Below are 19,260 nucleotides of genomic sequence, written 5' to 3'. Positions count from 1 at the left end.
GAACTTTTAAGTATGCAGGGGCTATTTAGTTCAATTCTTTACCCAATAATGTTAAAAATGCCACGTTTGTAAATAGTTTTAAAAAGATGCTAACCGAGAATTTTACCTTATAATTTTAATTTCTTACCTCTTAGCGCACACTTTATATTGACCTACCTAAATTTTTTGCAGTGTTATTGTTTATTTTAGTCCTGTATATACCTTGGGAATTTTTAAAGAGTATACTTTTCATTTCTCAGGGCCCCTATGGATACCCGCCTCGTTGCTGAACGGGCTACCCTCATTAAATAAAGTTGATTACTTACTATCATCATCATCATAACAACAACAACTCCAGACATGACATGGTGGGAAATGAAGGAGATCGAGAGGGTTTTTGGGGGGCTTCAGCTTTATAACAGTCTGCCGCCGTCGGTAGCTTTCGAAAACAGGGCATGTTCTGTCATTACATACATACAGGAGATAATTGAGACACAAAAATAGATATAATGGTATCTTTTATGCATTTATAACATTCATTACAAGTTATTTTCCTGATCTCTGATAAAAATATATAAATAATGATTCTAACACCAACAAATAATTTTTTCTTTTGGTAGCAAAATTCTTAGCAATTACATGAATATTTAAAACCCTTAATCTTTTCTTTGTTTGGCTAGTGAACCAAACACAACTGTAACAAGTAGAAAACGATAAAAAGAGACCCATTTTCATTTCTTTCGCTTTTCGTTATTCAATATGTTCAAAAGTATTTTTCCGTTTATTGTTCACGAACAAGCATTGTGCAGTAAAACCTTCACAACATCAATTCAAACTTATCAGAAAAGCAGGACAAGAGTACCTTACTCAGTTTGTAGAGACAGACTCTCAGCCTTCAAACAAACACAAGAACGAGTATAGTATCGAACAAATTGAACCCCAGCTTTCTCGCCGGTCGTTACTGTCAACAGGATACTTAACAACGTCCATGCTACCCAGCCCAAAACAGTGAGCAACTACTAATGGGAAAAGCAAAGCAAAGGCGTTTTTGACCAATGCACGTCAACCGGAACTGGACTTCTTAATTCTCACAAAAAATTGTCTTTATACCAGAATGGATACTAAGCAATACAAATTTGTTAGCATCAATGCATATTCCAAAGGAAAAAGTGCCACACTTCCAGTTGACGTGTGTCTCTCAAGAAGACGGTGACGACGGCGCGTGCCCATCACCAAACTGAGCGGCAAATTACGCACTGAGGGTCAAGCTTTTCCTTTCTGCGTGCTCTCGCGTTCATTAAATGTTGGTTTATCTTTGCTAATTCTGTCTTATATCTATCGAAAATTTGCTCTCCGCGTCCATCTGAAATGGGAAGAATTTGCGTAGCTAGAAATCCATGAGCGTTTTGACGTCTTGAATCCTTTGCTGTCTCCTCTCTTCCGCTGATGACTTGGTCTTGAACGCTCCAGCCATCAGTTCTCTCTTGGTCTTCTGCAGTTCGAGCATGCGCTCTTCCACTGAGTCTTTCACAACAAACTAGTAAAGTAAAAGTGGGTAAAAAGACGTATACTCGTCTTTTAACGCAACACTGTTGTGCGAGAACTTGCAGGAAAACTGCGGCTCTTGAATTCATGTTTAGACTCCAAGGAAGAAGAAACTTATGTTTTGCTCCGCCTAAAGGAATCCCTCCATCAACTTGTTTCAAAAGTATTTTAAGTATAAATAAAACGATGGGCTACAAGTATTATGGATTCGCACGAACAGAGATTTCTTGGATGTGAAAAACCGACAACAGGGATTGTTAATGTTCAAAAAGGAGGGCGGACGCCCCGCTGCAAAATCAAGATACTGTCAGTCTGCAGGCCAGGGCAAATTAAAGTAAAAGGGTTCGAGGATAGAGCATCATTTACATTTATCGATATACAACTAACAAGGCATTTGAAAACAAAATATAATACTCTAAATGCTAAAAGGGAAGAGAGATTGAAGACTAAATAAGAGTTATGTTTGTAAGTATAATACGATTGTTGGAGTTGTGCCACAGGAACCCTACCTTTGTAATAATAACATCCTTAGTTTGTCCCAACCTGTGGCATCTATCAAAACACTGATCCTCAGCGGCAGGATTCCAAGCCTAGAATGAGAAACAAATTTTAAAACCCTTTAAGCCCTAATATTCACACAAAAATTCTCCAGACCGATCTCAATCGATTCCTGTCAGAATTAGTTGAAAGAATTTGATAACAGATCAAAGCCTTTTCCCTTTGGTGATCATCTTATTGATTCTCATAGCCTTTCCTCTTGATGATGTATGGATGTTGTTGGAGAAAGTTGACGTTGATCACTCTTTGTTTGTTTTGCGGAAATACAGATACACTTCTCCGGTTTGATGTTTGCACTTGGCGAGGTTTAAAGCTTTTAGTGTTTACTTGTTGTCTACGTGATGTTGATGGTGACGCTGCTTGTGACGATTATAATGATGACGATGCTAATAATTATCATGACTGCAATGTCAAAACAGGACAATTTAGGGCCCGTTTGCTCGCTCTGACTCTGGAGAAATTAGGGAGTTTTAGCATCGACGACGGCGACGGCAGTGAAAACGTCGCTTTTAAAATGAATTAGCGTTTTTTCAAACTTTGTCGCGTTTATTCCAGTTCGCGGAAAATGTCTAATGTAGGCTAATTTCCTTGGAGGTGATATATTGGGGACCGCACTCAAGTTTAAAAAGAGAAATAAAACTTCGTCGTCGCTTGTTTACCTCCTCCATAAAGTGCGAAATTAGGCATTTTCACGCCGTAGTCGTGCAGTAACGGCAAAGAAATGTACAAAAAAGCGTGATGCACGTGAAAACTTGTTGTTTTACTTAATAAACTTATTGCTGTTTTGACGTTCTCGTTGCCGTCGAGGTCGTCGTTGCTAAAACTCCCTCTTAACTTTATTTGATTACGGTCAAAACTAAAAAAAACAGAATATCCTCCACCTCTTATAAAAAAAAGATAAAAATTGTGTATCTACATACAGGATCAAGAAGGAACACTCTGGAAGCGGCTGTTAGGTTCAATCCGACTCCACCTGCCTTCAATGACAGTAACATTACTGTAGGGGAATCTGGGCTCTTCTCATTAAACCACTCAATCACTTCCGCTCTCTGCTTCTGAGACATTTTACCATCGAGACGGACGAAGTTGAACCCTTGGGCTTTTAGAGGGGTCTCTAGTATGTTGAGCATGGAGGTGAACTGTGAAATGACCAAGCTCTTCACCGAGGGATCTTCAGTTCTAAGCTTGGTTAATAGAGACATCAGCGCATCAACCTGGAAATGAAAATTACACAAGGTGTCAACTATGGCTCTCTCCCGCATTACACTCCAGTGGCACACATTTTCATTTATGAACCCAATCTCGCCTTGATAGCCTGCGAGCAAGCTCTCCGGCATTTGGGTGAGCGAAGCGAGCAGCTAGGGGCGAAGGAAAAGGAGGAAAAAGTCTTGTCTTTGTGCAGTGGTGTAATAATTTGTTCTCAAGGAATCGGCGTAACTGACGCTGACAGGCGGCTGACACATTTCTTGTTTCCGGCGAAAGTTTTCACGCTTTGCGGTTTCTTGCGGTTTCCAGGTTAAAAAAAAGATTAAAGATCGTTGCAAGCTCTCCTTTCTTTCTCCCGCCCCTCGCTCTTGCTTCTCCTCTCGGTTGCCGCTCGCGCGTGCGCGTGACTTTTCACAATATCCCCCAAATAAGGAGCTTGCTCGCATGCAGGAAAGGTTAATTCCACTACTTATTAGAATTGCCCATGTCGGCGGGAAACGTGGACCGGAAGTAAATTTGACTTCCGGTTGCCGTCGCCCCCTAGAAAACGTCGGGTACTTAAGTTCCCTAACGTCTGTGGGCAGGCGAACTCAAACCCAGCCAAAACAGTCAATATTTCTAAATAGCATGGGTTTTTAACGGGTCAGCGGCCCTTCCTCGAACGTCCCAATAATTACAGTGCCCGAAAAGCTGTTGTTGTTTTCTTTAAGGTAGAGGTTTCAACGGTTTTGCAGATGACATGATAGAACTATCCCTTCACAAAACAAAATGGGCCGGTTTGTTGGTTTGAATATTTGATTTCGGACCCGAAAAGTAACTGGGACTTTCGAGAAACGGGCCACATGCTGGCCAGCTCTATGTTTTGGTAATCCCTGTGAGAAATCAAACCTTGGAGCTCGAGTGCCACTCTCCTTCGCCATCAGTTTCATCAATACATTCCTCAGCCTCAGGGGGTACTTCCACTAGTACATCCATTCCAATACAGCCTCGGCAAAGGGGGCAACGAGGATTCAAATCCGAAGTCTTGATTACGTCCTCAATACATCTCCGACAGAACACATGCGCGCAGTGTGTAATGACTGGAGCGCACAGGGAATCCAGGCACACCGGACATTCTTCGTCTGCGCCTGAGCTCAACAGGGTAACCAACGTGGACACAAGTTTCTTTCGAAGCTCTTCAGGGGTGGAGCAGTCTATTTGGAGGAAAAACATTTTAACATGAGTTCGCAATCTTGATGGTCTTTGAATCAGATTTTCTTGAACCAGGCAGCTTTTTGAAGAGTCACTCAGATTCGCACGAAAACCACTTTTTTACCACAATTCTTGACGCCATAAATCAAGTACGGAACGCAGTGTTCTATCCGATATCAAGACAGCGAGGAAAAAATGTCTCTATATAAGATGAAACTACTGTAACAGGTGCTTGACGTAGCTTTCAAACGAACGGCAATAATTCTCTAAAAAAGTCCAGCTAAAGCATTAACATTTTTATAGCATTTATTGCGTCCGAAATCCAAACAGCCTTTAATGTATAGATAACTATTGTTTTCCCCTCAAGTTTGAGTTAGAGACAGTTCGGATCCGTATACTGTCACAAAAAAAGTGACCTTAGTCACAGCCCTCGGAACCTTAAGGTATAAGAATGCAGCTGCCAGACAGTAAGGGTGAGAGAATGTTACTTGGGAATGACAATTTCAAAGACTGCGATCAGGCTCGCCTTTTTGAGGAATCTCGTGATCTGGTAAAGCCGGCGAGAAGAAAAGGGCGAGAAAAGGTAAGCCTCTCTTTTATCGCCGTCTCGCGCAAGCGGCCACTAAGACAAACGCGCGATACTTCAAATTAGTGAGCCTTCTAGCGGGCTTATGACGTCACGAAACTTACTTTCAGTAACGGACAAAGCAGCAGCGGCTGCGCACAGCTTAGGATGACAACAAAGTTGACGTAACCTCATCAGAATTGCCAACACATCGGCATAATTGTTAAGAATAGTACCAGACTTGAAATATCTGAAGGTGGGATAAGATGATAATTACATGTTTCAAACAACTTCAGGCAAACAAATTTCAAGGATTTTTAAAAAACAAATAAGAGTTTTCACGGACTAAGATTATTCAATAAATCGGCATTCTTCAACCCACTTTGAACACCTTATTGGCTAAAACACTGAATGGACTCATTTACATTGATCACATTACTTCATACTACTTTCCGTAAGAACACTTGGCAAAATGGCAACAGTCACTGGGTACGACTGGCAATTGCTTCTGAGGTAGAAACATAGCATTTGAGATATTTAAAGAAACAGAAATAAAATATTGTTCATGCACAAATATGTTTTTACGTTACCCGTGAGTTTTGCAGGTTCTTACACCGAGGATGAGCCAACTTTTCCTCGGCGAAATAATGTAATTTCACAGACAGTGCTGTGGAGTAAACAAGCTAGTGAATTTCAAAGACTTTTCAAGACCTAATAAAGGAATCAAGTACTTTTCAAGGACCTTAATCGAATTCAAGGACTTTTCAAAACGACCTCTAAAATTCAAGACCTTTTCAAGATTGTACGAACCATGGATAAAATGTCACTTTCAAACGCGCGCTCGGCGATCTCTAAAGAGAAGATAGAGGGTCTGTAAACAGGCTAGAGGAAAATTATAGTGAGTGGCTTTCAAAAGAGGCTTCAAAAGCGTTTTGAGGTTGCAGAGTGAGACACATTCCAGTGCCGGATCCAGACCTTGAGATAAGGGGGGTCCCGGTCATCCAGAGCCTTACATAAGGGGTGGGGAGGGGGGGTTGTCTCCCAAAATAATAATTGTTTTGGCCCTTCGGGCCTCAGCTTAGTCTAAAAATAAGAGGGGCGGGGAGAACCGGGCCCCTCCCCTGGATTCGCCACTGCATTCAGTTACAAAATACTTACTTTCCAATGACCAGCCTTCCCTCTTTTGCCATGGAGTCGTACAGCTTTCTCTCTTCAAGTGACAACTCAACTGGTTGTATAAACACCTGTCTGTCTGGTAACTCCACCAATGGCTTTCCGTCTACTTGTTGAGTCTTGGTACGCCGCATAGCAATGCTCCTCATGAGCAACTGTAAACGTCTGTAACAGGGTAAAAAGTACAAATTACAAGGTAAAGGGCATACACCGCATTACATTGGAATCAAAACTCTAGAGCACCAGAAGCCCACAACCCGGAGCGAACATCTCCCATATTCGGCCTCCACATATGTCACGGCACTTTCAAAGGCAGGTTTATTTTAGTCCTTTTTCCTGCAAAAAAGGAAGGTACGCTCCGTCTATGAGTGAATTCGAAGTGAAAGATATCAAAAAGGAAAACTAAACGCCATAAGAAGGTCAAAAATACCATTTTTAGGTCTGTAGGTTTTGAAGACTGGTCTAAATTGGCGTCAAATTCTTGCTAAAAAATAAACTGGTCGGTGAAAACGCCGCGACATGAGTACATGATTCAGAAAGTTACTCGCTTGGCTCCAAAGAAACCCTCAGTGAATTTTAAGCATCGTTCTATTCTCTCCCATAGTTTTGCTGAATAAAGAAATAAAGACGTCAAAGCAAAGTATTGATTGACTTCTCGAGAGGTCGCTGAACCAACCAAAAGCCTATGCGTACGTATTCGATAGCCGTCAAACCAATCAAATCACAGACTTTTAAATAAAAAAAAAAAATTGTTGTATGTATGAAAATGGCTATACCCCAGTGCAGTCTCATCGCCCTCACTGATCGGCCGTTCCATTGTTCGTCTCCACCACTGTCTGTCGGTAAACGGCTCCAGTTTCAAAAAGCTGATGATGGAGAATAAGTCCTTCATGGAGTTCTGGATAGGAGTCCCAGTTACAACCCATCTGCGGTCGGCCTTCAGTGCATGTACGGCTTTGGACATCATGGCGCTGGGATTGCGGATGACATGACCTTCATCAAGAACAACCCTCAACCACACCGTGTTCACAAGCGGTGATTTTCCCTGTATAAAATAGAAATATCACTTTTGAAATTTAATATCCTCAAGGAAAAGCTGCGTCTTGTTTGAGCCTTTTTCTCGCAGATAAAGGTCTTTTGCTTCGAGAAAAAATACAACCGTGTGTGTGACCGCTTTTACCGAGACAAATTTACCAGGAAAACGAGAAAACTTTCAAACTAAACGACAATTTTTGAGTTTGTGCTTGGTAGGCTTGTTGAATTGCTAGGGCTGTTTGTCTTGGTGGACCAATTTCGATCCACTTTCCTGCGCAACCTCGTAACAGCCAATGAATGAAGCAGCCTCGTTTCCAGAATCTCTCTCTTGAAACCATGACTGATGATGACGTCCCAAAAACAGTCCCATGGTGCAATTTGACACAACAGCGACCCAGTCCCAGTCTTTCTCGCACAACCTCAAATGGCCAGTCAGTCGAGTAGCTTTGAATATTTTCCCGCGTAAAAATCTCACTGCAGTGCGCACGGCGAGTAGCAAGCGGGAAGCAAGCTTGGGTCTAACCACTCAGAATGTGGGAGGGAAATTCCGCAGTGGTTCGTATATTTTGTTGTACCCAGCCGGATTCTAGCATGCTCTTCCCAAGAAAGAAATACATGTGTATGTAGACTCATACCTTAGAAAATTCAGAAGATAATGTCTGATAGGTGGTAAGAACAACATCCTGCTCAGCAAGAAGCTTGGTGTCTTTGGTGCGTTCAGAACCGTAGTAGGTGTACGCATTAAGCAAGTCCTCGTGAACATGAGCTTCAAACTGGTCCTTGAGCAAAAACAAAATAAAAAAATATGAGTACTTTTTCTCAGAAAAGGACTTCCATCAGTAGTAGTGAACATTTTGGTTGTGACGAAATTATTAGAATTAAATTACACTGTTATATTCCTAGACTTTCACTCAACTAAACAGAGACAGCCATTGGCTAATTCTTGGTCACATGGCCTTGAAAAAAATTAATTGTATCCCGATCGTGATACATTAAGCAATGTATGGCGCTCAGGATACATTACAGCACGTGATCAAGGCATGGTGGAAAGTGGCATGACAGAAGGCGGGAAAAACACTGCAAGTTTTCCTCGAGTCCTGATGTTTCCCTCGACTTTGTCTCGGGAAACATCAGGACTCTCGGGAAAACAAAACTAACTGTTTCCCTCCGGAACTGACATTAAGTGTATAGTGGTTCAGTCAGGCATTTCTCATCTAAGTCAAACTGCCTACAATGTACCATAGCCTACTCCGAATAAAAACGAAAAGGATGCAATGACTCACCATGTCCTTGATTTACAATATTTCAATGAAATTTAACAAGGTAGAAAAGATTTCATTAATAAATTAAATACTTGTTTCTACTTGACAACAAAATTTGCGTTCGTTTTTCCCTGTGGTAAAGAAACCTATTTTTCAGATTTCCTAACTTTACAAGTGTCTAGACATACTAGTCTGCACACTTATTTTTCTTCCCTTCCAAAAATTCTTGAAAAATTATCTGGCTTATCTCTACAAGCTTTCGTGCAGGCCAACTTCTGTGGCAGCTGTCTGTGGGTTGGTGTTTCAATTTTACCTGCCAGTTGCTGAGTACAGAGAGAGGGCAGATCACCAATGTAGGTCTAGGTCCGAGGGGTGCAGTCTTTTCAGGAGGAGGAGGGACAGGGGGAGGAACTTGAGGCAGTGACGAACTTTGGCTTGATGTAGTATTTGGTGTAGCTATAGAGACATGAAACAAAACCACTGCTTGGTCACTCGTGGATATAGATATATAGTATAATACCAAAAATTTGGTTAAATGTAATTTAACAAAGTTAACCACCACGAGCTTAGCGGTCGAGCGGTCCACAAGCTTATCGGTCAAGTGGTTCATAAGCTTAGCTGTCAAACGGTTCACAAGCTTAGCAGTTAAGTGGTTCACAAGTTTAGTGGTCAAAGGGTCCACAAGCTAAGTGGTCAAGCGACCCATGAGCTTAGCGGGCATCCAGCGGTCAATTCCGCAAGTGCAGGCTCACATGGTACGTGGTAGTCTTGTACACTGCTAGGATCTGTGAGTTCTTTGTTGAGCATTTGTGCAGTGGTCTGTGGAGCAGTTCATTTAGCGTCTTCCCCCCCCCCCCCCATCCCTTGTTTTTCTTCCTTCCACTGTTTCATCAGTGTGACAGGTGCCTGGAATGGGGGCACATGGCTGGGTTGTAGGGATTTGCCAGCCATGGGGGCAGTATTCTATCCTAGGGTTGGCTGGCTGGCCACAATGGAAGCCCCTGGATATCCCAGGCACCTTCCACTTAAGCGAGGCAGTTGGTTAATTAGTGAAATAATGAACACACAAATTTCATAAATTTGAACTGCAGAATGTAGAAAAAAAACTCGTAACAGTTATGCAGGGAAATTCCACTGATTCCAAACTTAATACGTAGTTGTGAACAGAAAGCCCAAAATTTTTTTCAGGCTTACCAGGATTCTATTCCTGATCTCTTCAGTACCTGTGCAGTGCTCTTCAACTGCAAGGATCTTCCTTACATTTATTCCTTCATTCTACGGTTCAAATGTATGAAATCCACATACAGTCAACTCTATCTAAGATGAACATTTTCAGGACCAGCCCCGACTGTCCATCTTATAAAGGTGTCCGGCTTATAGAGAGTCGAGGTAACCTGACACCGGTAATACATGTCTGTTTAACTTGTATGAAACAGCTAAAACTGGAACATTGTTAATTGTTATCAAAACTCAGTGTGTAATCAAACGTTCACCACAAGCACACGTTCACAGCTTCGTGGTCTAAAAGGATAACAGTATACCTCTGCAAACTGGGGCAAGACTACAACTACAACTTACACTTCCATTTTGAGGTATTTTTCACTAGAACATAAATCACATTCCAGTTGTCCACTGACAGTCTCAAAATTGTCCGTTGTCTAGCCTGCGTAGCAAGCATTTCCAATCAAGTTATTGCGCAAAAGGTAGAGCGGAAGCGAAAGGAAAAAAGGTTTGCTCTCTTCCTAACTTTCTCGACGAACTCACACTTGCTATGCAGGCTATCTGTTGTCCGTCTTAGAGGGGGCAGAGGTAAAGGTTTGAACCCCGGCACGCCTGAATTTTTTCAGTTTTTGTTTTCTTTTTGTGCAACTGCAGAAGTTGTGACCTTAACTGCCAGTAAAATTAGTGTAAGTCAGACATGAGATTATTTGCTATGTAGCATAAACTAGTAAGTTCACATTGATAAAGCACCAATGGACAGACTGCCATGTGAGAGTTTCAAATGCAGCTCTGAGTCTTAAAAGAAGTTAAGATGGAGACACCACGAACAACAAGACACTATTTTGTGATTTCACTTTTACCTGTGGGAAGTGAGGGTGTGTCTTTGACTTCAGCATCTTGAGGGAGGGATGGTAAGGGTGGTTTGCTAGCTTCCTCCTCTGTTAAATCCACAGTAGTGACAGACGCAGGTTCATGCTTGCCTGTTTAATCAGCAAGAAAGCAAATGCAATACAGTAAACCTCCTGTAAGCAACCACTCAAAATGTTAGGTTAAAAATAAGGGAAAATCATAAAACCGTAACCCCCAGACTCAGGGGTGTTTTGGATAGATGTTCGCACATGGGAGAAAGTTGCTTAAGAGAGGTGTTCACTCACAGAGGTTCAACTATGCTACATTGAGTCTTTGAAAAGCTGAAGTGTCCTTTGCCCGAGAAAACAGCCGACATTTGGTGACGCTACCATTGGTTTCCCTGCCAAATGACGTCGCAAGCCACAAGCTGCAAGCCGCGAGAAACAAGGGTGTAAAAATGTTTTCAGTGCCAAACGCACCCTATCTGAGAACTTGACGGATCTTAAGAGAAAAGACGGACTGCTCGCAGTCTAGTCTTTGGTGCATTTTATGCATCTGGGATGCAGGACGTAGAAGAAACAAAATCACAGAACTCCACTCAGGACAACACCCCCAATTCCACTCCTTTCTCTACCACTTCTAACTCTACTTACCACTTCACCAGATGAATAAATTTACAATGTATTGACCATCAGTTTCAACTTACACAAGGTCTAGTAGATGATGTTAATATAAATTACTACAATTTGTTATTCAGACAGTCGCATTAACCTTTTTTTCCTTTCTTCTTCTTGCTTGCTGGCTTCCTTCCTCTCTTCTTGGCTGTCTTAGATCTGCTACTTTTTGGAAGATCACCTTCCTTTACAGTTGGCTGCTCAGCATCTTCTGCTTCTGTCAACTTTGGCTTTGTTGAAACCTTCTGTTTCTTGCCTGGAGAGGGCATTTGGATCTTCGTTGCAGCATTGGCAGAAACATTACTCACTTCTTCAATGTCACTGTTTTCGTCACCACTTTCTGCTTCAACATACCTCACAGTTCTCTTGGCGGACCTGCATGTGCAGTAATTTATTTTAATAATATTGAAATAAGTAATGGTATGTTAAGTAACAAACTGCATGTTCTATGACAAATTTCGTTCCTCTTTTATGCTCTCAGTGCAGCTTTGATATAATGAAGGGCCGAGGGACTGGCAAATAGTACTCACCATAATGACGTTTTGTTATATCGAGATTCTTTCCTATATATTTTACCATTATTGGGGTAAAGAAAATCATTCATTATAACTGAGGACTTTGTGATATAGAGGTTCATTATATTGAGGTTCCACTGTACCAGCGCAGAAATGTTTGCTATGCAGACTACAGCTGTTAAATTATTCTTAGGTTACTAGCTCTCTTATAAATGTAAATAATATATAAAGTGTGAATTGAAAAACTGAACTGGAGTGTAAATCCTATATTAAGCCCCCAAGGGGACTTATTTATTTCAAGCCCATCTGAAGGGAGGCTTATTTAATTTAGAAAAGACAATGGTATCAGTTTTCCTTAAATAACTAGAATACAAAGTGGAAAAGCTCGAGTACAAGAAGTTTGGAGCTCATGCAGCCAAGGATCAGAATCAAATCTGAACTTCCAGTTGGTAATAAACCATCCTGGATCATTTCACACAAAGTTTTACAGTTGTGATTGATTAATACAGTCTATCATTTATTAGTGAAGAATAATCAGGGAAGGGGAGGGGAGGGGGAGTTAACAGAGAGGGTGGCCTATTAACTTTCTTCCCCTGAAAAGGCTTATTAGAGGGAGCAGGTTATTTGAGAGGGGGGGGGGATAAAAAAGAATAATTATTTATTGTAAGCGAAGAAAGGAATAACCAACCTGGAAGATCTCCTGGTTGGTAAAGCTGCAGCTTCCTTCTTGAGAGCATCTATACCAGGACTGAAATCAGGATCTTCTTTTCCAGTCATGTTAAATGAAACATCACCAGGACATTCATCATCATCTTCATCACCTACATCACTATCACCCTCCTCATCTTCATCATCCAAAATAACTTCATCTATTTCATCGTCGTCTTGCACAAAATTATCATCCTTTCTTTTGTGGTTTCTTGTCTTTCTCTGGCTTCTACATTTAGGTCGCTTACTTTTACGCTAAAAAGAGGGAATAAGTGATCATTAGGAACTCATTAATACTTGTCAATGATCATTACAAAGATTACATCATTTCTGTCTCTGTAAATGGAAAAGGAACATATTTCCCATGTTCAGGATGCAAAGAAAGTCAGTTTTACTGCTCGCCATTCGGGCAAGTTGTTGCTAGTATGTGCTAGCCCAAGAGTCTTTTAAGTAGCCCAAAAAAATTTTTGATGAGCAATATTGGTCACAGTTCTTCTGTAATTTGAATTTCCCAAAAAACTTCACTTGCCCTTTGGGCAAGTTAAGAACAGGATTTACTAGCCCGATTGCAAAATCCACTAGCCCCGGGCTTTCGGACACAACTTTCTTTGCACGCTGCACGTTGTTATGTACAGTAACCAAGGGGACAATAATGCTTTCCCAAATGTGGTATGACCGCTCTAGGCAGTACCTTAACCAATTCTGAATGAAAGGAAAGAGGGTTGAATGAACAAACAAACAGAGAGAGAGAGAGAGAAAGATGGATGAGAGAATAACCTGGCAAAAAATGGACAAAAAATTTACATACCTACATGTAGATAAAATACTAACCTTCGAAGACTTGGCTGTACCAGCTTTCTTATCTGCCAAAGTAACTAGTGGCTTCCCATTGTAAAAATTTGTGATAATGAGAGAAATAACTTCCAGAGTCTTTCCAAGACCCATGTCATCAGCAAGAATTCCACCCAGCAAGCAGCTTGGTCGATTGCTTGTTGCAAAGTTTGTGGCTGTGTTAAAGTACTGAATCTCTTTACCAGCCTTTCTTTCTTTCCAGAAAGGTGGAAGTTCTTTACACTTTTCACGAGCAACCATCCAAGCAAGAGCTCTTTTCTGATGTGGAAACAGCTTGGTTTTTATAGCCTAAACAGAAAAGAAGATTATCATTGACAAAGTTTCACTAACATACAACAGTAAAAGTTTCCATAAGTAGACACCCAAGTGGAACGAAGGAGTATCTGTATCTGGAGTGGGCAGCCTGCCAATGAATTACCATAAAATTCCGAAAATAAGCCCCTCCAAATATAAGCCCTCCAAACCAGTAAGGCAAAAAGCCCTCTGTTAAATCACCCCTCCAAATATAAGCCCCCCCGGCGCTTGTACTTGGAAAATAGCCTTCAAATACAAAGTAAAACAAAGCAAAAACGGTAAATTTACTTCCAACTACAAGGCTAGCCCAATCAAGTTTGAAACGCAAATTTCCCTCCGTAGATAAGCCCCTCCGAATATAAGCCCCTCCAAAAATAAGCCCCTCACAAAGGGCCTTTGAAAAATATAAGCCCCGGGGCTTATTTTCGGAATTTTACGGTACCAAATGTTGCTGGTCTCTACCCAGAAAAACCCTCGTGGGGATAACCCTTATACACTGACAACTTTGTAAGCATCTCATTAGCCTTATCAGAGATAGGAAGCCATCCACAGGAACTTCAAATCCATTCTGACAACAGTTTTACTAAAAAATGTTGTAATTTACGAGGGAAAAATTACGGATGGACCACTATTAATGTTAATATTTTCCACTGCCATCTAGCTTCACCACCATTCTTTCAGCTTTCCCATCAATTCAATGGTAACTTTATCACAACAAATAAAAAGACAATAAATTACCTCTGCTGGTTCAATAGTAGCCACTTTACTATTCTCTCCTATCTTCTGAAACAGTTTGTCCAATTCTCTTGTCATCTAATACAACAAATAAGTTTTATAATTGAAGTAATCACAAACTACCGTAACCTTCATGTTGCAAAATGGTGTACAGAAACACAGGACCACAACAAATCTAAGCCCCCAAAAAGGTGAATTCCGGACTTCAACCTTATCCTTCCAAGTTTGCAACAAATCCCAATTACACAATTCTTCATTTCAGACATAACCATGTAAGTCTGATGTTCATCTGATCTCCCAGTCAAACATCTTTTTAATGCCAGATGTTAGCAGTTATATCTGACATCAGTTTTTTAAAGCAAATGTGCTACACAACACCACTAAAGTATATTTTATACATTGACTCCACTGGAAACCTACCTGATCATGAGAAATTTTAATAGAAGGTGGTCTGCCAATATTCATCATTGCAGCAGAGGTAGCACTTGACATTCCATTCTTTGGGGGAATTGGTTCCCTGAAGGTTCGTAACATGTAGCCATGCCGACGCATCCTTTGGAGAACTTCTTGTTCATTTTCTGGTCTGCCCCAAAATGTAATATCACAAGGCATGGTATAGATGTTGTTTTTTCCAAAGGGAACAACCCTTAAAATACAAATGGTGTATTTTCACAAAATCATTAATTTGTTGTAAAACTATAGTCAACTCCTGTTATTGCAGAAAATTTGGGGGCTAAAAAGTCCTTAAAGGAAATAAAGGCAAGAGTCTGCAAACCCCATGACAGCGTGGTGCAGGAACAAATTTCTTTGAAAATGTTTCTTTACAAAGAGAACTTGTGTTTATATTGCCTGCATGAGCAACATCAATCTTTATTTGTACTGCTCACTCTCTCAACAATAATGAAGACAATGAAAATATTAAAAGTGAAATAATTATTATCAGAGTACTGCCTGCCTGGAATAACTATAGGGGATCGGAAAAGCAGTGGGTTCAAGCCTCGCCTGTCGTGTTGTTTCCTTAGACAAGGAATTTTACTCCACTTTGTCTTGTTTCACCGAGGTGGCCAGGTGCACGAATTTTTAGATTTGGTGCACATATCAAAATGTTTAGTCAAACTCATCACCAACAGATGAGCTTGGGCACTGGTGCCTACAAAGTTGGTGGAGCTGGGCAATGCTCTAGCATGAGGAGGAGGTATCCATGGCAACCCTGCGAGCGGCCCACACCAGGCACCGTCACTCTGAAAAATTCAGTGGAATACTTACCAACCAATACTTACCTGGCCCATAACTCAAGAGGGAGGGAGGGATGGGATAAACCAAAGCACAAAAAGGTACGCAAACAGCAAGCTATTGCAACAACACTTTGCGAAGAACTGGAGGCAAGCAACTGCAAATATATGTCACAAGGTGCCCCTGCTAGAGGAAGAGAGCAAGAGCAAGAGACCCCTTCTAGAGCAAGGGTACACTGTTGAATACGATTAGGGCCAACACCGTCACCTTTGAGAACAGTTTTCCCTGTAGAGCCCCAAGAATCGGGAATACTTTACTGTTCAGCAGTGCACTTAAAAAAAGATCTTTTTAATCACTACTTGTATCTCACTAGGTCTGTTTATGATGTTGACATCCCCCAGACCTTTAAGAGTGCTTGTGTAATAAATGCCACAATAGTCGGCCATTGAAAAGCATGCTCGATCGTATGCGTTCTTGATTTTTTATTGACGTCCTCCCCAATTCTGTTTTTACATTTCAGTTTCTTTTTTTGTTGTTTCTAAAGTATTGTCATTCTTGTTAAAGTTGTATTACTAATTTTCTTTTTTTTCCTGGACCTCGTAGTGGAAATTGCTCTGTGAGTGATCCAGGCCTCTTGGCGAAGATTATATTCTAATGAATAAATAAGTATAACTGGGTACCGGCAATATACTACTGGGGTAACCAGGGCTGTGCTCTAGCAGAATCCGGTGGCCCCTGGGGCCCAACTTTTGCTCTTAGATGACTAGAAAATCTTAGTTTTTTCATACAAATCATATGCTGGCAACCTAGATTTTACAGGTTCAGAGCACTGGGCTCCCTTTATTTTCCCTTAGAGCACAGCCTTAGGTAACCCTGCGATGGACTAGCATCCCAACCGGGGGAAAAGGGCAATGCTCCTAAGTATGCTTCATACTAAGGAAACCGGGATAAGCTCCGGCTGTTTGGGCTTTTGGCTCTTATGCGCCTTTATCTTTTTTAGCAGGGCCAGGCAGCCAGTTGACTTCAGCATTAAATAGACATAAATTACAGGTCAGCAAATACTAAAGCACAAATGTAGGCAGCTTCAATAAGCTAAATTCACTGTAAATATTATCAATGGAGCTGAAAAATTACTGCCATCTTTCCTACTGACCGCTGACCATTTCAGATGCCTTTGATGCCTTTTTTTCCCTATTGTTGCTTTTGTTTCACATACTGAGAAAAGAGTTGGCGGAGAAAAGCAACAATGGAAATATCGCTCCATTCACAGCTGCAATATCCAGTGGATAGCACTGTCCAAAGCTTGAACAACAGGGGCCACATAAATCTCTATCTACCAGATAAGTACTCGGGAAACCAATACCAATGGTGTTTTCCACTGGACACAGACTTTTCCAGTGGATGTTAGCCATCCTTCAAACAACTGGGCCCAAGATTATTTTTCTACAGAAATATGGTGTGAACTGCGGAAAATCAGTTCAGAGTTTCAAAAAATGATGCAGGACGAATAGCGCTTTATACTATTACTAAAAATAGGTTTTGTCACCTTAGACCCCCAGCGTGACTCAGACAAACTTTGCATTCTACTCCAAGGCTTTGTATGGGAAACATACATTTCCGACATGAAAATTGTTCATAAAATTCGCAGTGAACGTTTTTAAAATGTTTTTTGAGCATAATTCCAATATATAAACGGTACTACTGCTATTGGGAGCAAAACCTGGTCCAGTAACTCAAATAAATGGTTAAAATCAGAAAATAAAGCCACTCGATCAAAGAAGGCTACTGAAATCGGATCCCTGGCTCTCTGTCTTAGGCAGAAAGTACCGCTATGCACTGAAACATGACATAACATTATTGGCTGTGTAATACTCCAAAACCGAAATTGCCAAAGAGAAAATCGAGTTTGGACGTGCTTCTGGCAAGCCTGTGACAGAATATCTAAGGTGAAAAGCACACCAATATTAGCACAGACCGGAAATTGTATAAGTTTGTTCTGTTGTTGTGCGGCCAGGTAGACCATATAAATCTCCAACAAATACTTTAGTACTTTATATCCTGTAGTACTAAGTAGCGTAACATAAGCACTCGAAAAACAAATTGAGCAACCTTTGCCTATAAATTTAGCCAAATGCACCGTTTCACGCACGGCTATGAAGCCCTGCTCTCCACACATTTTCACACAATTTTACCCACAGCATTAGGATTCCGCATAAGAAATAAAACTACTCATCTGTACAGGTTTTTCCACGTTTAACGCTGTCTTGGCACGAGTTGATTATTTTCAGGATATTTATTATCGAAACCAAGCTGGATTTTGTTTCCTTTAACGATAAACATCTTCAAAGACGACGAAAATTTGTTGCAAAACGTGTCTTTCCCATACTAAACTCTTACACTGGTCAGGTTTAATGTCTGAGTCACAGCCGGGACCAGAAATTTGTGACGTCATTAGTAGAAAGCGCTATTAACTGTTTTGTTTTCTTTGGGATAGTAGTGTATGGTATCCCTCAAGCAGCAGCTTCCCCCTGGGGTCAGCTGCCACTTACTGTATTAAAAACTATTAGTGTTGTAGCTACTGGCATTCTGGGGAATTTGTTCAAGTGCCAATATAAAACCAAACTTTTTTAAATACCCCTGGGAACGGACCAGAGAAATTCTCACATTACATCATATCGGTTCTATGTACGCCTTGCATCTAGTTTTGCAACGCAATTCTTTATTTCTCTCTTCCTACTCGCTCGTATTTTAAAATGCGCAGATATGTAAATCAATATTAATGCATAAAGGGGTAAATTCCACAAGCGGTTAAACAACAGTTAACATAAAATAACATGTTAAAACATGTGACAAATTTTGAAGAAACCAGCGACACACCGTCGACTCTATCACATAAGTAAAGGTAACTTTGCCAAAACCTACCCTTCTAATCGCACCAGTCTGTTATCCATTACATCCGCTAGTGCTCGAGCAAGCTCCCTCTTTATGTGTCCCACTTGAATTCCATAAACATTATCCACCCTAACAGCATTTCTATCGTACGGATTGTGAGGTTCACGTGTGAGCGACACCATTTCGTTGTTGTTCACAGTCCCGCGATAGTAGCGTATGCCCACAATATCACCTCTATAACCCCCAAAACAGACTTCATGGTCCAACTCATCATCCGAATCCGGAATATCTAGAAAATTAGACATTTGCGACCAGAATTAAAGGGTATATAGAAGCTAAGCTAAGGCGAAAGTAAGCTTATGCTCAACGTGGAGGGAGAGAGATTGAGGTGAAGTCGCGAATTTTCGCGCCCGCGTTTCAAACGCGTATCAAATGACCTTCTGGAAGCGTGAAGACTGGTGAGGGGGTGTGGAGGGAGGCAAGGGCAGTTAGGCTTGGGACTTAAGCTTGGGACAGGCAAGAGGCGATTGGGACAATCAAGCGGCAATCGTCTCGCAATCCTCCCGGCGTTTGTGGGGAAGGAACGCGTGACGAAGTTCTGGAAGGCTAGGGTAACTTCGACTTGCCCACAATTTGTCTCGAGAGCGAAGCGCGAGTGGGAGATTTTTATATGTTTTCTGCAGCGGCAAAAGCGTGTGAAGCGAGAGAGCGGGGTCGCTGGGGCCTACTACCGGAACCGGAAATGAGAAGCGAATGACTTCCAGAAAGTTCAG

At 41.3% G+C, this 19,260-nt stretch overlaps 1 protein-coding gene across 1 annotated transcript; it reads right to left on the bottom strand.

The window, feature by feature from the left end:
• Nucleotides 1-480: 480 nt before the first annotated feature.
• Nucleotides 481-18,884, bottom strand: LOC140949494 (helicase-like transcription factor). Its single transcript, XM_073398653.1, has 16 exons — nucleotides 18,518-18,884; nucleotides 14,783-15,008; nucleotides 14,366-14,440; nucleotides 13,313-13,621; nucleotides 12,462-12,736; nucleotides 11,356-11,633; nucleotides 10,596-10,715; nucleotides 8,828-8,970; nucleotides 7,888-8,031; nucleotides 6,994-7,262; nucleotides 6,203-6,382; nucleotides 5,170-5,294; nucleotides 4,177-4,481; nucleotides 3,003-3,296; nucleotides 2,034-2,114; nucleotides 481-1,516 (listed from the first exon to the last, which is right to left on the bottom strand). Exons 1-16 carry the CDS (start codon nucleotides 18,790-18,792, stop codon nucleotides 1,367-1,369), a joined length of 3,249 nt encoding a protein of 1,082 aa, XP_073254754.1. The 5' UTR covers nucleotides 18,793-18,884; the 3' UTR covers nucleotides 481-1,366.
• Nucleotides 18,885-19,260: the final 376 nt, after the last annotated feature.

Source organism: Porites lutea, chromosome 10, assembly GCF_958299795.1.
Source record: "Porites lutea chromosome 10, jaPorLute2.1, whole genome shotgun sequence".
Classification (NCBI taxonomy): domain Eukaryota; kingdom Metazoa; phylum Cnidaria; class Anthozoa; order Scleractinia; family Poritidae; genus Porites; species Porites lutea.
Note: the sequence above shows the minus strand (reverse complement) of the source record. Positions and strands in the feature narration are given on the sequence as shown.

Coding starts and splice junctions, on each gene's coding strand:
- LOC140949494 (XM_073398653.1), bottom strand. CDS start 18,792: ATGTCTAATTTTCTAGATATTCCGGATTCGGATGATGAGTTGGACCAT. Junction 4,482..5,169: donor TGCTTTGTCCGTTACTGAAA/GTAAGTTTCGTG, acceptor TCCTCCAAATAG/ACTGCTCCACCCCTGAAGAG. Junction 3,297..4,176: donor AGTGGCACTCGAGCTCCAAG/GTTTGATTTCTC, acceptor TTTCATTTCCAG/GTTGATGCGCTGATGTCTCT.